The 17,579-nt window shown below is 40.0% G+C and overlaps 1 protein-coding gene across 2 annotated transcripts in view; it reads left to right on the top strand.

Moving 5' to 3' along the window:
• GPSM2 (G-protein signaling modulator 2) overlaps positions 1-17,579 on the top strand; it is a 50,990-nt gene that overhangs the window by 19,713 nt on the left and 13,698 nt on the right. The window contains exons 1-8 of one of the 2 annotated variants that reach the window (XM_018569515.1): positions 80-147; positions 1,015-1,236; positions 3,060-3,195; positions 7,072-7,214; positions 10,491-10,614; positions 10,814-10,929; positions 11,357-11,512; positions 16,490-16,598. In XM_018569515.1, coding sequence (XP_018425017.1) covers positions 104-147; positions 1,015-1,236; positions 3,060-3,195; positions 7,072-7,214; positions 10,491-10,614; positions 10,814-10,929; positions 11,357-11,512; positions 16,490-16,598 — 1,050 coding nt within the window. In that variant the 5' untranslated portion in view covers positions 80-103. Of the gene's footprint in view, positions 1-79; positions 148-1,014; positions 1,237-3,059; positions 3,196-7,071; positions 7,215-10,490; positions 10,615-10,813; positions 10,930-11,356; positions 11,513-16,489; positions 16,599-17,579 lie in introns of those variants that run through there. The other variant, XM_018569516.1, reaches the window with a different exon arrangement.

Here is a 17,579-nt window from a genome sequence, read left to right as displayed (position 1 = left end):
TTGAAGACTACCCGGAATAAAGAGGCATGGCTTTTTCCAAAGGATTTGTACATTTTCCTTGTTTTTACCCCTCCAAGCAGATCTCTAGACCTCTGTGCTGAGAATGTCTGCCATGACATTCTGTCTAGGTTGTAGAAAATCTCCAAGGTATTAAATCCAATGTGTGTTCTTGTAGTATTGTCTGTGTTTTTCAGATATATTTAATAGTACACATAATTAGTGTTGGATCACATGTAATTGGCACTTTGTTTTATTATTTTACATATGTAAGTAGATGTTTGTTTATACATCTGATTTTAATATTGTTCTTCAAGTGTTTTGTATTCTTTAAATGTAATTCTTGCTTTATATGTCTTAATGAGGTGACTCCAGTTTAGGCTGCAGATATATTTCTCTCTTTTGTTTTTTATTGTTTTTTATTATTATTGCTGTTAGCTGCATCTATTATATGCCTCTGATCTGAAAGAGACAATAGGTTGTTTTCTTGAAGCTGTTTGTAAGGATGAGCTCTCTTCAGTATGACAGCGGGAAGTATGATTTAAAAATATCCCCTTTTTTAGTACACATTTTAGAAAAAAATATTTCAAGGACATTGTCTAAGAAAGTTACCTGAATGTGTGCGCTTTTTTAGATGGAAAGGTATTGTGTGACAATGATAAGACTTTTTTTTGGAATGAATGGACAAAAATTGTTTGAGATCTACTTACTGCCTATATTGTATATGTGACCTTTATAAATACTCTGTTCTACTTTCTGAAATGTTGATTGGTTGGCATTGCTCCTGTTTACTAATTCATGCAATGAGACCTTTGTAAGTAAAGATCTCTGCTGTTTCACAGCCGAAACATCATTAATCATGCAAATCCATAGACAAGTCCAGTACTACAGTGTTTAACCCCTCGTTTGTGGAAGCTAGTAAATGCATGGCACATACTCATTATAGATAGTGATTTATTCTCCTGCAACATGCCTTCTTTTACTTAGTCTCATAAAAAAACAATACTCTGTTTTAAGAATGGAGGCGTCCTGTCTGGAACTGGCTTTGGAAGGGGAACGGTTGTGCAAGGCAGGAGATTGTCGAGCTGGAGTTTCCTTTTTTGAGGCGGCCGTTCAGGTGGGAACAGAAGACCTGAAAACTTTGAGTGCCATATACAGCCAACTGGGGAATGCATATTTCTACCTGCATGAGTACAACAAAGCATTGGAATACCACCATCATGATCTAACACTAGCAAGGTAATTGCAAAAGGAAAAGAGTGAGACTTGTAAAGATTGTGGGGAGATTAGAGGTTGGGTAATTGTCACTAGGAATGCATAGCCTGCTTTCTAGGATTTACTATTGGGTATCTGTGGGTTTTTTTGGTGTACATGATGAAGCTTAAATACCAACCTGTATATGAACAATGATTGTATTCATGTTTGCTACACATGGAAATTAGGGATGCACCGATAATATATATTTATATTTTAGTACTTGCCGATACCGGTACTTCCAGTAGCATAGAGCCGGCTTCCCAGGCATTCAGGAAGCCAGGCGGAATGACATTACCCATCGCCCAGCTTCTTGATTGCCCGGGAAGCCGACTCCATTCTGTTTGGCCGGCTCGATGCTGATTAGCCGGGAAGCCGGCTCACCCAGCCAATCGGCATTGAGGCTGGCCAAACAGATCTGACAGTATAGTGACACGACCGCCACCCTGCAGACACTTGATTCCCCTCACATAGATCCTTAGCAGCAGTCATTAACGTACCAGTCCCTCGGCCAGCTGGGCAGACACCGCTCTCCAAGATCTGCCCACGTCTCCTGTGTGCACAGTAAAACCCAGTTCATCACAGTAAAAAAAACTAGATGTGAATGGCCCATTTAAAGACTATTTTCGCTAAGCACAGTGTGCGCAAAAAATAACAGCTACAGATAAACACCTCTTTCTATGGAAGAATACATACTGTTTATGTATTTATCTCATTCAGGTCCCCCTGGTTGGTGAGCAGAGACACAAAGTGATCTTAAATGGACCTTCCATAAAAATGGAATGTTCGCATAGATGACAGTCATGCACCTGTATAAGAAAAGGTATATAAACCATTTCTAAAACTATAGCTTTGCCAAAATAAAAATAAAAATCTATGGAGCATGGCTTCCAAGGCTTCCGGAAGTGACATCACTGTGCCTCACTGCTGCATGCTGGGAGAGCTATGTGTTCGAAATCCTGTAAGGATGTACTCTAGCACAGTGCAGGAGCGCATTCTCGCAGGATTTCAACACCCAGCTCTCCCCATATGAAGGAGTGAGACACTGAGGAAAGCATTATTTCTTTCTCAAAACTCTGTATTTTTGCCAACTCATTAATTGCCTTTTTTAAACAAGTGGTGAGGGGCTGTCATCTAAGCATACCTTCTTTTTCTAATAAAAGGTCCACTTTAAAGCAGCCCTCTACTGAATCGGTTGAACAATAAGCTCCGCAGCAGGCATTTGAAGGTCCTAGTAGCATTGCTTGGCCGTGGAGATGGGTCACTGTGGTACCCAGTACTAAATTGTGGAAGACCAGGGAGAGTGTTGAGGTATGCCTCATACCTGGAGGTTTACCTGCCTCAATAGGCTGTTTCAGCCCTATGAAAGAGTGCCTATGAGGAAACTGTGATATTTCATATATTTGTATGTTTTCCATGCAGCTAGATGCTCTGCAAACTGCCAATTTTGCCCAAAGCTAGCAGTAGGCTGTGATTTTCGACAGAATTGACACATAGAAAGTTCCATAGGTATTTCAAATGGCCACTCCCTACTAGAACTGCTTTATAATAAATACATTGGCTTCTGATATTCTTTTGCAAACATACGTATTAAGCTATGCATGTCATTAAAGGTTTGTTCATGAACCAGCTTGTAATTTTTGTTTAGGAGCCATTTAACCTTTTTAAAGTGTTAGCTGTACTTACAAACACAATAATTGCAGAAGCTGTAAAATGATTCTGTTGCTTGAACAGCGTCTACTCATAAAGCATTGAGGGTGTTCTATGAATTGAATAATTGATACATTAGTTTTGTGTTGATCTTGCAGAACTATTGGTGACAGACTCGGGGAAGCCAAAGCCAGTGGAAACCTTGGAAATACTTTGAAAGTCTTGGGTAACTTTGACGAAGCAATCTTATGCTGCGAGAGGCACTTGGACATTTCTCAAGAGCTGTTTGATAAGGTATATGAAATAATGTGTGAGAATTTGCTATAGCATAGTCCGTTCCTTCCTGCTGAATTTGTGGCTGGGTTATCTCAAATGTCATGCTTGTTTAGGCGCATCCTTCTGGTGAGAACCCTCATTTTCTATTTATGATGTAGATCAGCTTACAGTGCCTCTACGTGCATTCTCAGATACAAACCAGCTTGTTTAGCAATATCTGGAGCTGTTAGAAGAGAAGTATAAAATCTTTGAAAAAATGGGGACATCGATGCATTGTGGGTGTATTTTTAGAAAATTCTATGCAATGTCAACGGTATATTAAGCTTCATAAGCATACAAAATGGTTACATTTATATTTTTCATGGCCTTGACGTAACAATCTAACTGCATCTCAACCTCAACCTAAAGCTGAAGTTTTAGTTATTTTTAGTAATAGTAATAGTAGTAATTTAGTAATTTTTTTTTGCATACAGCACTAGGGACAAACCACTCCTACAGTGCAGTGTACCCTACTGTCTGCTGGTTATTGTAAAAATCCTCCCTTCAGTGATGCCGTATCCTTCTCACAGCAGATTCTGGCTCTTTATGGGTTAACTGCCTCATCTGTAACTGTTTTTTTTTTTCAGCAAGTAGATTTTTATTTGAAATCTTTATAATACATAGAATTGCACTGAACAATAGATTTACAATTATCCTCTGCTAATATGAATGGGTTAAATGATCCGTAGTACATGATATGTAGCCCTGTACCCCCTTTTCCACTTACAGAGCTAGGTTATTGTTTTTCTTTTAAATAAATATTCATGTAATTTTATTGGTATCTATCTTCATTTTGTACATTTACCAGTAGCTGCCTCATTTCCCACCCTCGGCTTATATTCGAGTCAATACTTTTTCCCAGTTTTTTGTGGTAAAATTAGGTACCTCTGCTTATATTTGGGACGGCTTATACTCGAGTATATACGGTATACAGCGCTATAACAACATAACGAAATGGCAAAGCATGTAAGCATTCAAGGCTCATGTCTTCGACCTAAGCTATTACATACCGAAATTGTGTAAAGTGACATCTCAGTCCAAATACCAGAGTATTTGTCTTACTGGTAACAACTTACACTTGCAATAGTGTGTCCTCAGGTGGTTGACATGAGTGGTGTATGAGACGGATCAGATTCAGGTAATGGTGGGTGCGAAACTGTGAAGGATATGTGGGTGCGGAAAGGGCTGCAGGTCAGCAAAGATATGATGGTGGCAATATGAAGAATTATTCATCATTACCTGAACGCAGGATTTAATTGTGAGGTACTAGGGCCTAAGTGCAGTGAGATCACAGCACATCAAGTTTACCCAGAGAGCCTTCAGATTTGGCTAGGAGGTACCATTTGGAATTTTTAAAGAGAGACATAACATCCTTGAGTTGATTTTGTGTATATTCAGATGTCGGGAAGTGTGACCAAGTGTGGAAAAACTTATCCGTGCGGTCTAAATTATGCTTAGTGTCTAGTTTATGGATTAACATGAGCTGATGTAGAGTGCCCTTTATTTCCAACAAAGTGGGAGTGTGTTGGGATAACCAGTGTATGAGAATATTCTTTTTGACAGCCAGGATACAGTAGTGTTCCCATTGTGATAGGTGAGTTGTCGAACTCTGTGATATTTCAGATGGAAAATGAAAGAGGCAATCTGTAACTGTTAAAGGATCGTGCCACTTGTGCCCCCTCCGCCCCTTTTGCCCATTCACAAACTTCTAGTTTTAATTACACAGAAGGTTTCTTGCGAATAGACACGGGTCATCTATGTAATCCACCCTCCCTACCCATTTAAAAATGCATGTGAAAATAATACGTACTTACAAAACATACACTATTACATACTGCATTGGAGGTAAGTTATGTCCCTGGTGTTGTATCCTGAAAAAACTGTACTTTAACTGTAGCTTTAAGAAACCAATGCTAGCTAGCCACTAGATGATTGTTTTTGTGTAGAAATCTTAATCTAAGTGAAGTTACCGCATTTTAGTGTAGTAATAAAAATATAGAGACTTTTTAAAAGGTGCTAGCTGTAATTTGTCTTATTTAGCCCTATTGGGGTTTGCGTTTTTTTTTTCATCTTGGCACTACAATAAACCACCAGGATAAGATATGAATCCTATACAAAACATGCCACGCTTTAATCCCTGCTGAGTGTATGATATTGGATGAGAACCTCCTTCCCTCAGCCAGAACACTGAAGATGGGTCGTGGATGGGTCTTTCAGCATGACAATGACCCAAAACATACCACCAAGGCAACAAAGCAGTGGCTCAAGAAGAAGCGCATTAAAGGTCATGGAATGGCCTAGCCAGTCTCCAGACCTTAATCCCATAGAGAATTTATGGAGGGAGCTGAAACTTCGAGTTCCCAAGCAACAGCCAAGAAACCTTAAGGATTTAGAGAAGATCTGTAAAGAATGGACCAAAATCCCTCCTGAGATGTGTGCAAACCTGGTAACCAAATACAAGAAACGTCTTACCTCTGTGCTTGCCAACAAGGGTTTCTCCTCCATGTACTAAGTCATGTTTTGCTTGGGGATCAAATACTTATTTTGCTCACTGAACTGCAACTCAATTTATAACATTTGTATCATGTGTTTTTTCTGGATTTTTGGATGTTATTCTGTCTCCATCATTTAAAATACACCTATGATAAAAATTATAGACCTTTCATTTCCTTGTAAGTGGGCAAACTTACAAAATCTGCAGGGGATCAAATAATTATTTTCCTCACTGTATACAGTTCAGTTATTTTTCTTAAGCAATAGTTTTTTCTTCCTTTTTTTTTTTTTTTTTTTTTTTCAAACGGTCAATCAATAATCTTCAATATAATATTGTGCAAATTTCACCGATGTGACCAATAACGCATATCTCCACCACCGTATTCTTAGGAATACTGCTCACCTGACTCCTAGACCCAAACCACACTTGTCCCCTCTTTTAAAACTCGAGCAAGAGAACGTAGCCACTCTTCTGCACACGGGGGAAAACTCCTGGGTACATGTCATAAATATAAGAATGCTCCATAGTGCAAATCAATGTATATAAAAACGCTTTATGCAAACAAATTCCTACTCGCATATAGATATGAAACAAATTGCATCAAAATCGGATATACACTTCTCAATCCTCTGTGAACATTCGTCGACAGCTCCACCCTGCGTACGTTGGGTCAAAGGCGCGACTTCATCAGGGGTTTATTGCACAGTCACTTTAGTATATAATACACAGATTGTGAACACACACATATTCTACACTTAATAGGGATTACAGCGTGGCACGTTTTGTATATGATTTAATCGCTTCCATCTGGTATCCAGATTTAGTGCTTGCAGCTGTGGAGGAGTGTTGAGCGCGAAGCTATTTCTTTAATACTGCTTGATATACTTTTAAAGTGACACCAAATTCCGAATTAAATCTTAAAAATGCATTCATGTATCTTAAGTATTAACAAAAAGGCATCTTATTTGTGTATCATCCGGCTGTAGATCCTCAAATCATCTCTGAATTGGTGCTGACACTGTCCTTCCTTCTGGAGGGTGGCTACTTTTGTTCCCCATGGTCCCTGTGTGTGTTGTAAAGTAGCCACCACTCCAAGCTTGCTGTGATGGACTACAATCTCACGTTTAGTTTACTAATTTTGAAAGTTATCCTTCAGGTCCGCTCCTCTGCTGATTGGCAGTGTGCTGATGCAATAGCTGGCCTGCTATTGGCTATTGTAGTTTGAAATAGCCAATAGCAGGCTTGCCATTGCTTCCTCTGCTATCAGACGCACTCAGAATACCCAAATCCATTAATTTACAGCTGATCTGTCCTGGCTAGATTAATGAGATGTTAATTGTGTTTTATTACTTACAAAACAGGTTGGGGAGGCCAGAGCACTTTACAATCTGGGAAATGTGTACCACTCAAAGGGAAAGAGCTTGGCATGCATTGGGACACGTGATCCTGGAGAGTTTCCAGAGGAGGTGAAAATAGCTCTACAGAAGGCTGTGGATTATTATGAGTAAGTAGTAGTGACATGCTTTGAGTTTTTGAGGACACTGGCCCCCCCCCCCCCCAAAAAAACAAAAAGGATAGTAATAAAGTAGGCCTATGGCATCCCATTAAAAAAGAAAAGTGTTCTGCAGAGATGAATTATAAGTGCACTTCCAGTTTTCTCTTATTTCCCCTGCAAAGTCCCGCAAAAAAAATAACCTGTTGAACCCGCCAGTGCAGTCAACCTAATGAAGTTTCCTGTGATGATGTGGCGAGACTCTGCACTGCTCCTGAATTCAGAGCAGAGTTGCTACTCTCATGTAGGCTGTCTGTGTTTGCATCACAACGGAGTAAAAAAATAAATGCAGGAGTCATGGCTATCAGCTTTGTCACTGATTCACAATCCTGTAGCTTGTCAATCAGCATCTGGCAACACCTCCCATTGTGAGCTGCAGTGTCTGGGAGGGGAAGCATAAGAGGGAGGAGGATTTGTCTCAATCAGGCAAGGTAAAGGAATTTATTTGTTTACTTTTATTAAGCTTGTGCATCAAATAGTAACTTGATTTTGTATTTGTTTACACTTTTACAGGAGTCTTTAGTTGTAATAAAAAAAAAAATTGATGAAAAATGAATCTATTGTTGTGGACCCTTTTCATAAATTGGTTTGTGTGCAATAATTCTGAGCAACATCTTTCTCATATGTACACCGTCACACAGGAGGTGGACTAGGGCGCTCACATGGCTTTCACTTACCCAGAATCTGAACTCCATGCAAACCGCTAAAGCTGAACTCCGGGCATATAAATAAATGTAGCTGCATGTATATCATCCCTTAATCTAAAAATGGGGCATGTAAATGAATGTGTTTCAGTGTAACTGTATAAATTATCCTTAACTGGAGCCTGTTTCTGCTGTAGGTGTTGTTTATGCTTGTAATCAGTGAATAAAGCAGGCCTGGAAATTGCTGCAGCGTGGCACATCCTCTTATGGCGACCAGTCACCTCAGCAGGCTGCCTATGTGTGGCAGACCAGTTGCATCACTACCTTTTTAGACGTTCTATGCAGGCAGTATGAGGTCATCGCTGCCTAAACTAGGAGGTCACAGCCAAAGCAATGGGCAGAATGTTTTCTGCCTGTCCCCATCCTGGTAGACTGATTGGCAGTCACCTTGCTTTGCCCTCTACTTAATTGCCCCACACACATGGCTGAGAGTGCAGATTGCTCCTGCTTGGTCCAATTGCATTGTAGCCCCTGAAAACTGTAATAGCCGAGTGTGCTGAGACTTCAGTGGGGCAGGACAGGTACTGACAGAGGCTTCAGTAGTGCAAGAATGGCTAGGAAAATGATTGTGATTAGGGATGTCCCAATACCATTTTTTCAAGACCAAGTACAAGTACTTTCCCTCGGGTGCTTGCCGATACTTTTTATTAAAGGGACATGTGAAATTTTTTCATCAAACAATACAGGCTAATGATTTTAGGGCAGTTTCTTTATAATTATGAAGAACTGTAACTCAATCCATGATTGTTCAGCAATGGAGAATGGTAACCAGCAATAGAGGACTACAGATCCCATCAATCCATGATTAAACAGCAATTATACAGGGCTGCATTTGGGTCTCTCCAGGGCTCTGCAGCTGGGTGTTGGGCTGAACGGGTGGGATCCGGGCTTGTGCTGGGATCCCGGTCTGTACAGGCAGGTGTGGGGCTGCCCTGTGCTGTGCTGGGAAGTACGGTAGGAGGAGGCAATGTATGGCCGTACCCGCACTGTCAAAGACAGCTGCCGGAGGTCCCCAGCAATCACGGCACCTCAGGCATCCAAACCTATTAAAAAAATTAAAGGGACAGTATCGGCCTTTAGTATTGGGTCTTTTTCACTAAAATGCCCTGTATCAGCCCCGATACCAATACTAGTATTGGGACATCCCTAATTGTGATTCTAACACACGGTAAGAATCATGAGACTGATGGTTTTATTAAAATGAAAGCTGTCTGCATACACCTGGCAGCTGATCTGTAGAGACAGAGCCTGTAAAGCCTCTGCACACTGCTAAGTGGAGGTTTCACCTTCTCTGTTCCAATAACTATTCAGCTGTAAGAAGTGTGTAGTGTACCAGCTAGCAAATCACAATTCACTTATAAAGAACAAGCCATGCTGGTATTCCTATCCTGAACGAGTGATGGCAGGGGAGATCTCTGTGCCCCCAATCACCGCTCACAGCACAGCCAAGTACACTCCTGCTACAGGACACCCCTACAGGACAAGCATAGGGAGCCCTGAATACCCTCTTTACAGTTAAAGAAGAATTTATAGAACTAGGTGATAATGTCACAGAGATATTCTACATTTTTTAAAAAAACAGCTTCTGATGCAGATTTTCTCTAAATAAAGTGACACTAAACTCAGGAGTTAAAACTTAAAGATGCATTCAAGTACCGTTTAAAATGTAACTTACTTGTGTATCACTTGGCTGTAGATCTGCAAAGCATCTCTGAATTGGTGCTGACACTGTCCTTCTTTCTGGAGGGTGGCTACTTTTGTTCCCCATGGTCCGTGTGTGTGTGTGTGTTATAAAGTAACCACTGCTCCAAGCTCACTCCCGTGATGGACTACAATCTCAGGTTCAGTTTACTAATTTGTATTGAGATTGTCATCCATCACAGGAGTGAGCTTGCAGTGGTGACAACACACACATACCTGGACCATAGGGAGCAAAAGTAGCCACCCTCCAGAAGGAAGGACAGTGCCAGCACCAACTCAGAGATGATTTGAGGATCTACAGCCGAGTGATACACAAATAAGATACATTTTTGTTAATAGTTAAGGTGCTTAAATGCATTTTTAAGGTTTAACAACTGAGCTTAGTGTCACTTTAGGAAAGTTTCATGATCACCATATGGAAGAGGAACTGTGCCTCTGATTTTTTGGCTGGCTGGAATTCAGATTCAAATGCCCATTTGAAATGCGGGTTTTTTTCTCTCACACTCTCCTGCTTGGCATAATAGTCACACAAATATAATGATGTACCTTAATGTTGGTTATGTAATTAGGGATGTTCTATGAGTCAACTAGTATGTGTTTGTTGGCATTTCAGTTATTAATTGTCCTAAACATTGATAAATAAAATGTCAGCTCTGCAATAAATGTGTATGACTTGAAATACTCAATGAATGTATTTGTAGATGTTTTTATATTTGGTTACGACTGCATATAGCTCCAGAAGTCATTGATGCATTTTATTCATTTGTATAGCAGTTGCATTTGTGCTGGCAAAAAAAGTTTGTTTTTTCCTCTTCATAAACAGAGCTAATTTATTAATTGTAACGGAATTGGGAGACCGGGCAGCCCAAGGGCGTGCATATGGTAATCTTGGGAACACACACTATCTACTAGGAAATTTCCGAAGAGCAGTCATGTCCCATGAGCAGGTACAGTACATTTCTTTCGGAAGGTTTACACACCTCTTAGCAGCTATATAATCCATCTTCATGGTCTTTGCTAGCCTTGCAAACACGCCCATTAGAGTTTTTGTGATGAATGTTTTCATTATTGGTGTTTGTGACTGTTTACTAACATACAGTTTTGAGATATGATTGTGCGTGGAGTAATAATCTTTTTCCCTTACAGCGACTTCTTATTGCCAGGGAATTTGGTGACAGGTCAGCTGAAAGAAGAGCTTACAGCAATCTTGGAAATGCTTTTATCTTCCTCGGTGAATTTGAAATGGCAGCAGAGTACTACAAGTGAGTCATACATTTTTTACGTATGTACCTCTCATTCCCCCCTTCTTTTTTCTTTATATAAACATCATCCATTACGACGGGTTGATGGATAAAAAGACAATACTGTTCAGATGACCTCTGCCTACTGGTTGACTTGTCTTTTATCTCCTGTTTTGTAAATATGTTTGTCATTTGTAACCACAGCTCTTTAATTTAACTGCTACATTTTCCATGTGTCATTCTCTGCTCGTGAACGTACTGTACTGTCAAATAGATCTTGGATACTATAGGCTAGAGTCATTGATTTTCCTTTTGAAGTAAAGTGATGGCTTTATGGCTATATAAAACATGTAGGTAAATCACAGTTTTGTGTTGGCAGAGCAGTAATAAGTTGATGCAGTTTTTCTGAGCTGAGGTGATCTCATGAGTCCGCATTGTGTTTCTGCAGGCGCACATTGCAGCTGGCCCGTCAACTGAAGGACAGGGCTGTGGAAGCACAGAGCTGTTACAGCCTGGGCAACACATACACCCTACTTCAAGACTACGAGAAGGCTATTGATTATCATCTGAAACATCTGGTCATTGCAAAGGAACTCAGTGACAGGTGAGCATTTAAAATTGCTCGTCATCATCATGTGACAGTCTTTCTCCTCAGCAAATAAATTCAGTCAGTTGTTGCCTTGGTCAGAGGGATTCACAATAAGCTCCGGGAAGCAGCTATGTGTGGGTGTCTCCACATGTAACAAGCCATCTTCAGAAGAATCTATTAGTTTTTGTCTCTTGTAGTTGCAGTAAAAGGTATATTTACACTGCATGTGTTGACATGTTTGTCTAACTCTGTCACCTGTGTTAGGGAGTGGGACAAATAAAAGAAAAAGCCTAGACAGCAGGAGGATGTTTGTAAAGGGTTTATTGAAGGAGTGGTTATCTTTGGGTGGTTGTGCAAGGTGATAGCGTTCACTAAGTAATTATCTAAAGATACTCTTAACTCTTGCAGTGTGGCTACCCATGCACTGCAAGGGTTAAGTGCTCGTTTTAGTCTAGGGATGAAAAGAAAAAGATCTACTCACCTGAATCTTGAAACCCTGTCTGGCTTCTAGACTGGTTCCTGTAGAGCCTCACTCTCCTCCACTCCGGAGGTCTAAGCTCCTGTAAGTCATCATGTCCAATACAGTGCATAGAACGTGAGGACGCTGAGGAACATTCCATCGCTGGAGTGGAGAAAGAGAGGCTGCAGGTACCGGACTGGCATCCAGCCAGGTCAGAGATTCGAGCGAGTATATCTTTGTTATTTTCATCCCTAGCTCAAAACGAGCACTTGACCCTTGCAGTTACTAAGTTTAGATTATATCTGCCCAGAGTTCTTCTTTAGTTCATTTAGATTTACAAGAAATACAATTTATGTCATGTTCAGTAGGCACAAGTAACTATCTGTCTGTCTGTCCAATATAGATCTCTATAATTGATCAATCAGTTCTGGAGATTTTTATGGGGTAGAGCATTTTTCTAAAGCAAGTTCCAGGATGGTGGTTTGCATTTAGATGGCTTCGTGACAATTGCCCTTTTTTTAACAGCCTAATGTCTAGGTAAAGTGTGGCACACCCTAGTTAACAGGAAAGTTATTTAAATGAATTCAAGCATTAAATTCAATCTTGGACCCCTAATAATACAGATCAGATTCACAAGATCTTTAATTTAACCCCATAAGGCTGCCAAGACCTTTTTTTGTTTTTTTGCACACATGTCATAATCCACATTTTAGGCCTGAAAATTACTTCAAATCCCCAAACATTATATATTTTCTGAAAGCCAACACCCTGTAAAATAAACCCGTGGCAGTTGCAATTTTACAAATGGTAAAATTGCACATACAATACCAATGTACAAAGAAACAGTACAGTGTCGTTCATGACAATTGTACAGGACAATAACACAAAAAATTAATTTGAGATGAGGCATAAAAGATTATCGTACTTATCGACTCTCTTAGACACAGTGGGTGAGATCAGATGTTGAATCTCCATATAAAATGAAAAAATGCATACAAAAAAAAACCCAGAGCTGGGTTGGATACGGAGACATGACGTGAATGAGGCAAAGGTAAACCTGACAGAGTGCCAGCAGCAGTGTGTCCTGAGATTAGTTATGAAGAGGTACATTGGGAGGGGAGAGGAAAAAGAAAAGTGGCAAAGAAAAGAAAGGAATACGAGAGAAAAAAAGAAGAGTCAGGCTGCATGTAGTGGAGGAAGTAACATCTGAGGACACATTATCAAAAAGTTCCTTCACAAAATGAGGACGTGCCGGTTGGTGTCAGAGGGCGAATATTTCTCAGACCAGGGTGATCATGCTTTTTCAAATTTATGCATAGTATTGTCAAGTTTCGCCGTTCGGGCAGTTGCAAATTTTTATGTTGCACGATATTGGCTTTATTAAACCCAAAAATCTAGTGACAAATGCACTTAAGTTAAATTTAGTGACCCAAAACACAATATAATACCCATTTTAAAAATAAAAAAGATGAGGTAACGACGAGTCAATAGATACCCAACATGCCCGGATTAATAATTGTGTGCATCAGTGAAATGGTGACAAAATTCAGTTACCCAAAAAGGCCATACACAACGCTTTAAATGCCCCTACAGGTCATCAGTTTAGAGATGCGTGTAAGTATTGCTCTCTCATTATTTTTCATATTATTTTTACATTTATTTTATTTAATTTTTTTTTTTTACTTTTTTTTTAACTTTAATTGCTATAACATAGGGGGGCTTACAAGCCCTACATGTGATAACATATTGGTGATGACAGGTCCTCTTTCAGGGGACACTAGGGGTCCAAAAAGACCCCTAGTGTCACCTTTCCAATTTAAATAAGCTATTGAAGTGCAGATCTCAGGAGGCGGTGCATGGTTTTGTTTTTTGTTATGTAATATAGTGCACATGAGCATGTAAACCAATGGATTGGATAAATTAAGTACATTTTGTACTAAAGTGTATGTATTATTATTATTTTTATTATTATACAGGATTTATATGGCCCCAAACAGTGTATGCAGTGTTTTACAAAATGGGGGAGACAGTACAGTTGCAATACAATTTCAGTACAATAGGGTTAGGAGGGCCCTGCTCATGAGAGCTTACAATCTAGTAATGTAAACTAGGGATGCACCGATACCAAGTATCGTACTCGGTACAGGTACAAGTACCGATACTTTTCAAGCTCCTAGACTAGACAGAAATTAAAAAGTTAGGAGGCAGCTGTCATTTATAAGGAGCACACGGAGTTCCTGGGATCTGTACAGCTCTGTTTTATTGTATGATTTTGTTTTTATGAATATATATAGATTTAGCATAGAATGACCTGAATCAAAGCATAGGATGCCACACCCCTGGAATTGGTATGTCAAAATTAGAAAAGTTGGGGTTTTTGGGCAGCCGACTGACAACTTAACAAACCAAACATCTTGTTGAAAAAATATATTGATTTTATTTAATTAAAAAGTAATTGGAATGAATAAAAAAATTTTTGACAACATGATTCTCCTATAGGCTTCCTCCACACTGATTTATAGTTCATTCAAAAAGAGATAACATTTAAAGATTTTGTATAATAGAACATAATTAGATAATTAGAAAACATGATGTGATAATTCATGAACACAATACATGATCAGTATAAAAAGGAGTGATGGAGGAGCTTGATTTTCTCGACGTTTCGCGCTAGATAGCGCTTCTTCAGGAGATGAAGAGAGAAGTTGTCTATACACCTTAAAGTCTGTGTGCGTCCCGGTTGTTCTACCCGGCTCAGACAGTAAGGAGTAAAAGCATAGGGCAGGGGGAAACGTGATCGGAGAGGGGGTTCAAAAAATTTTTTATTCATTCCAATTACTTTTTAATTAAATAAAATCAATATATTTTTTCAACAAGATGTTTGGTTTGTTAAGTTGTCAGTCGGCTGCCCAAAAACCCCAACTTTTCTAATTTTGACATGACTATATATAAGTGATGCACTTATACCATTTTTGCAAGTAATGATACTTGTCTAAGTACTTTGATACATTTTTGTTTAGTGTCATGTGACAGTTTTTCTAAAACAATATCGACTAATGTTTTCAGGACAGTGGTGGAGCGCCAGAGCTAGGTCCCAGCTGCAACCCTGGTAGTTCTCATGAAAATGCCAAGTATCGGCACTGGTATCTGAAAAGTATCGGGGCATCCCTAATGTAAACCAAAACTATTTGACTACATTCCTTTGTTCCTCACAGTCATTTACTGGTTCCTTCCCCCCCCTTTATTAAAAGTTGGAGCTACACTAAGTACCGGGTGATTCTACCCATCTCCTGCCTCTTGGTTTCTGACCATGCTAAGCACACAAGCAGATCTGCACTCGCATGGCCAGTTTGTGTCCTTGTTTCTTCGAAAGGGTCATACAGGACGCCATGCATGTAGTCCTGTAGTAAGTCTGTGACATCACAGGCTGACATGTCCTTCTTCCACCGTGCTTAGCTTGCTTTGTTATTTGAGGTCTCCTCCCAACCTTTTGGGGTTTAGCGGCCATGTCACCAACTACAGTTAAAAAAAAAAATTATTTGTGATGGATGCTTTTGTTTATTAATGTGGTTTATTTGCTTAAGCTATGCTGAATTATTTTTTTTGACACACAACGGGTTAACGAACACTTTAAATAAAGTAGCTGTGGGAAGGTTCTTTTTCAGTGCCTTCTGGTATTGGTAGGGTTATTCATCCATTTACTTTTTATTTCTTGTCTCGTTATTGTGAGTGGCATTTTTATTTGTTTAGAAGGGATCTGCAGGATAATTAAGACTAGGAGGAGCAAAACCAAGCCGCCTTAGGGTTGGCGCGGACAAGCATTCTAATTAAACTCTGCATTTTTAACTCGACCGTGTGCAGCAGAGTTTGAATGATAAACGCCTTTTCTTGTCAAAAGCTATTGCGTTTGACCTGCTTTTCCTTTCAAACACAGCCTCTGAACAACCATGTACACGGCTCCGTTTAAGTCAATGACATTTTACTGACCTACATTGAAGGTGCATTCTAAACGCGCATCTAATGCAGGAAAACAAAGCTCATCGACGTGAGCTCTTAGGAGTATGTCAAGTGGACACTGTTTTTACTGCTCCATAGCAACCAAATGCTATTTTTTATCTTTAAAAGCCTACTTTAGGAAAGCCTGCATTAGGACAATGACAGTTGGAATTAGAATGGTTATATGGCAACACTTTTTTCTTATTTTAGACACATTAATGGATATGGCCCTAAGGTCAGAATGTTGAATGCTAATTAATTTTGGGTCATCGGAAACCAGTGGATGATTCAAATCACTAGTATAGTTACATAGTTAGTCAGGTTGAAAAAAGAAGACCATTGAGTTAAACCTACCCATAATTATAATTTTGGGGTGAACTTTAACACCTGAATGCTCCTGATATTTTATGCAGTTTTTCTCTTTAAAATGATGAACCTTTTTAGTATAGACAGAAAGGTTTATGAAATGTAGAATTAATAATTGTTGCAGATTCCTTCCAAGTTGTTGCCGATAATATTGTATACTTGTTTTGCAGAGTGGGAGAAGGCCGGGCTTGTTGGAGCCTGGGGAATGCATACACTGCCTTGGGTAATCATGACCAAGCTGTGAACTTCGCAGAGAGGCACTTGGAAATATCAAGAGAGGTAAAAAAACAAAAACATTTAGATAAATAATTTGTTCTTGGGAGGGGTGGGGGACTATAATCTTGTTTCATTTATAAGTGAAATCTTGCAGCCACACTGAATCACTGCATGACAGTTAAAGGAGAACTGTGGGGTTAGGGCTTTTCCCCATAGTTCTACTAAGGGTAACGGGAGGACACAAACTAGCGTCCTCCCGTCACCCAAAGCTCAGTATACCGCAAGCTACAGCTCGCGTTATACTGAGGCGCCGCAGCTGAAACGGATCCCGACAATTATGTCTGGATCCACCCAGCTGCGTGAGTGATAGCTGGCTCTGCCTATCTAGAGGCAGAGCCAGCTGTACCCGCCCCCTCCTCCGTCCTTTCTGCCAGTCAGCGCTGGAGAATCGGACAGGGGAGGGGAGAATCCAGTCACTCCCCTGTCACGGCTCTCTGCAGTGACATGATCGAGAAGTGAGCGAGCACCGGTATGTGTTCGCTCACTTCCCGATCTACTGAGCCGACCTGTGACAGTTTCATTGTCGCAGGTCGGCTAGAACTATGAGGTGAGTGAAAATCACTTGCCTCATAATTCTCCTAAGTAATCTAGGCAAAATCAACCTTTTCTGGTTAATGTAAGATATACCCTAAGCTGATCAAACATGTTGCAGTCTGGTTGTACAGTCTCCTATAGGCCTTCTGTATCAATACCTATGTAGGGCAGTGTTCATTAACCTTTTTTTTAGCCTTGGCACCCTTTAAAACTGTGCAAAATATTGAGGCACCCCAGACTTTAATGTAGAAAATGTAAAAAATGGCTTGTGGTTCCCACCAAAATCTATACAAGACCTTTATCCTAGATAGGGATCTGGTATGGATTGTAAGAAGGGCCCCCATGCAAAAACAAAACACCTTGGAGGTCTCCCTTTAAATCAGAGTCTCCCCTTCACATTCAAAGCCCCCATTCCACCTGGAGCCTCCTTCCTGTGAAAGTTCCCCTCTT

Source organism: Nanorana parkeri, unplaced genomic scaffold, assembly GCF_000935625.1.
Source record: "Nanorana parkeri isolate BGI_ZX_2015 unplaced genomic scaffold, ASM93562v1 scaffold1346, whole genome shotgun sequence".
NCBI classification, from domain to species: Eukaryota; Metazoa; Chordata; class Amphibia; order Anura; family Dicroglossidae; genus Nanorana; species Nanorana parkeri.
Note: the sequence above shows the minus strand (reverse complement) of the source record. Positions and strands in the feature narration are given on the sequence as shown.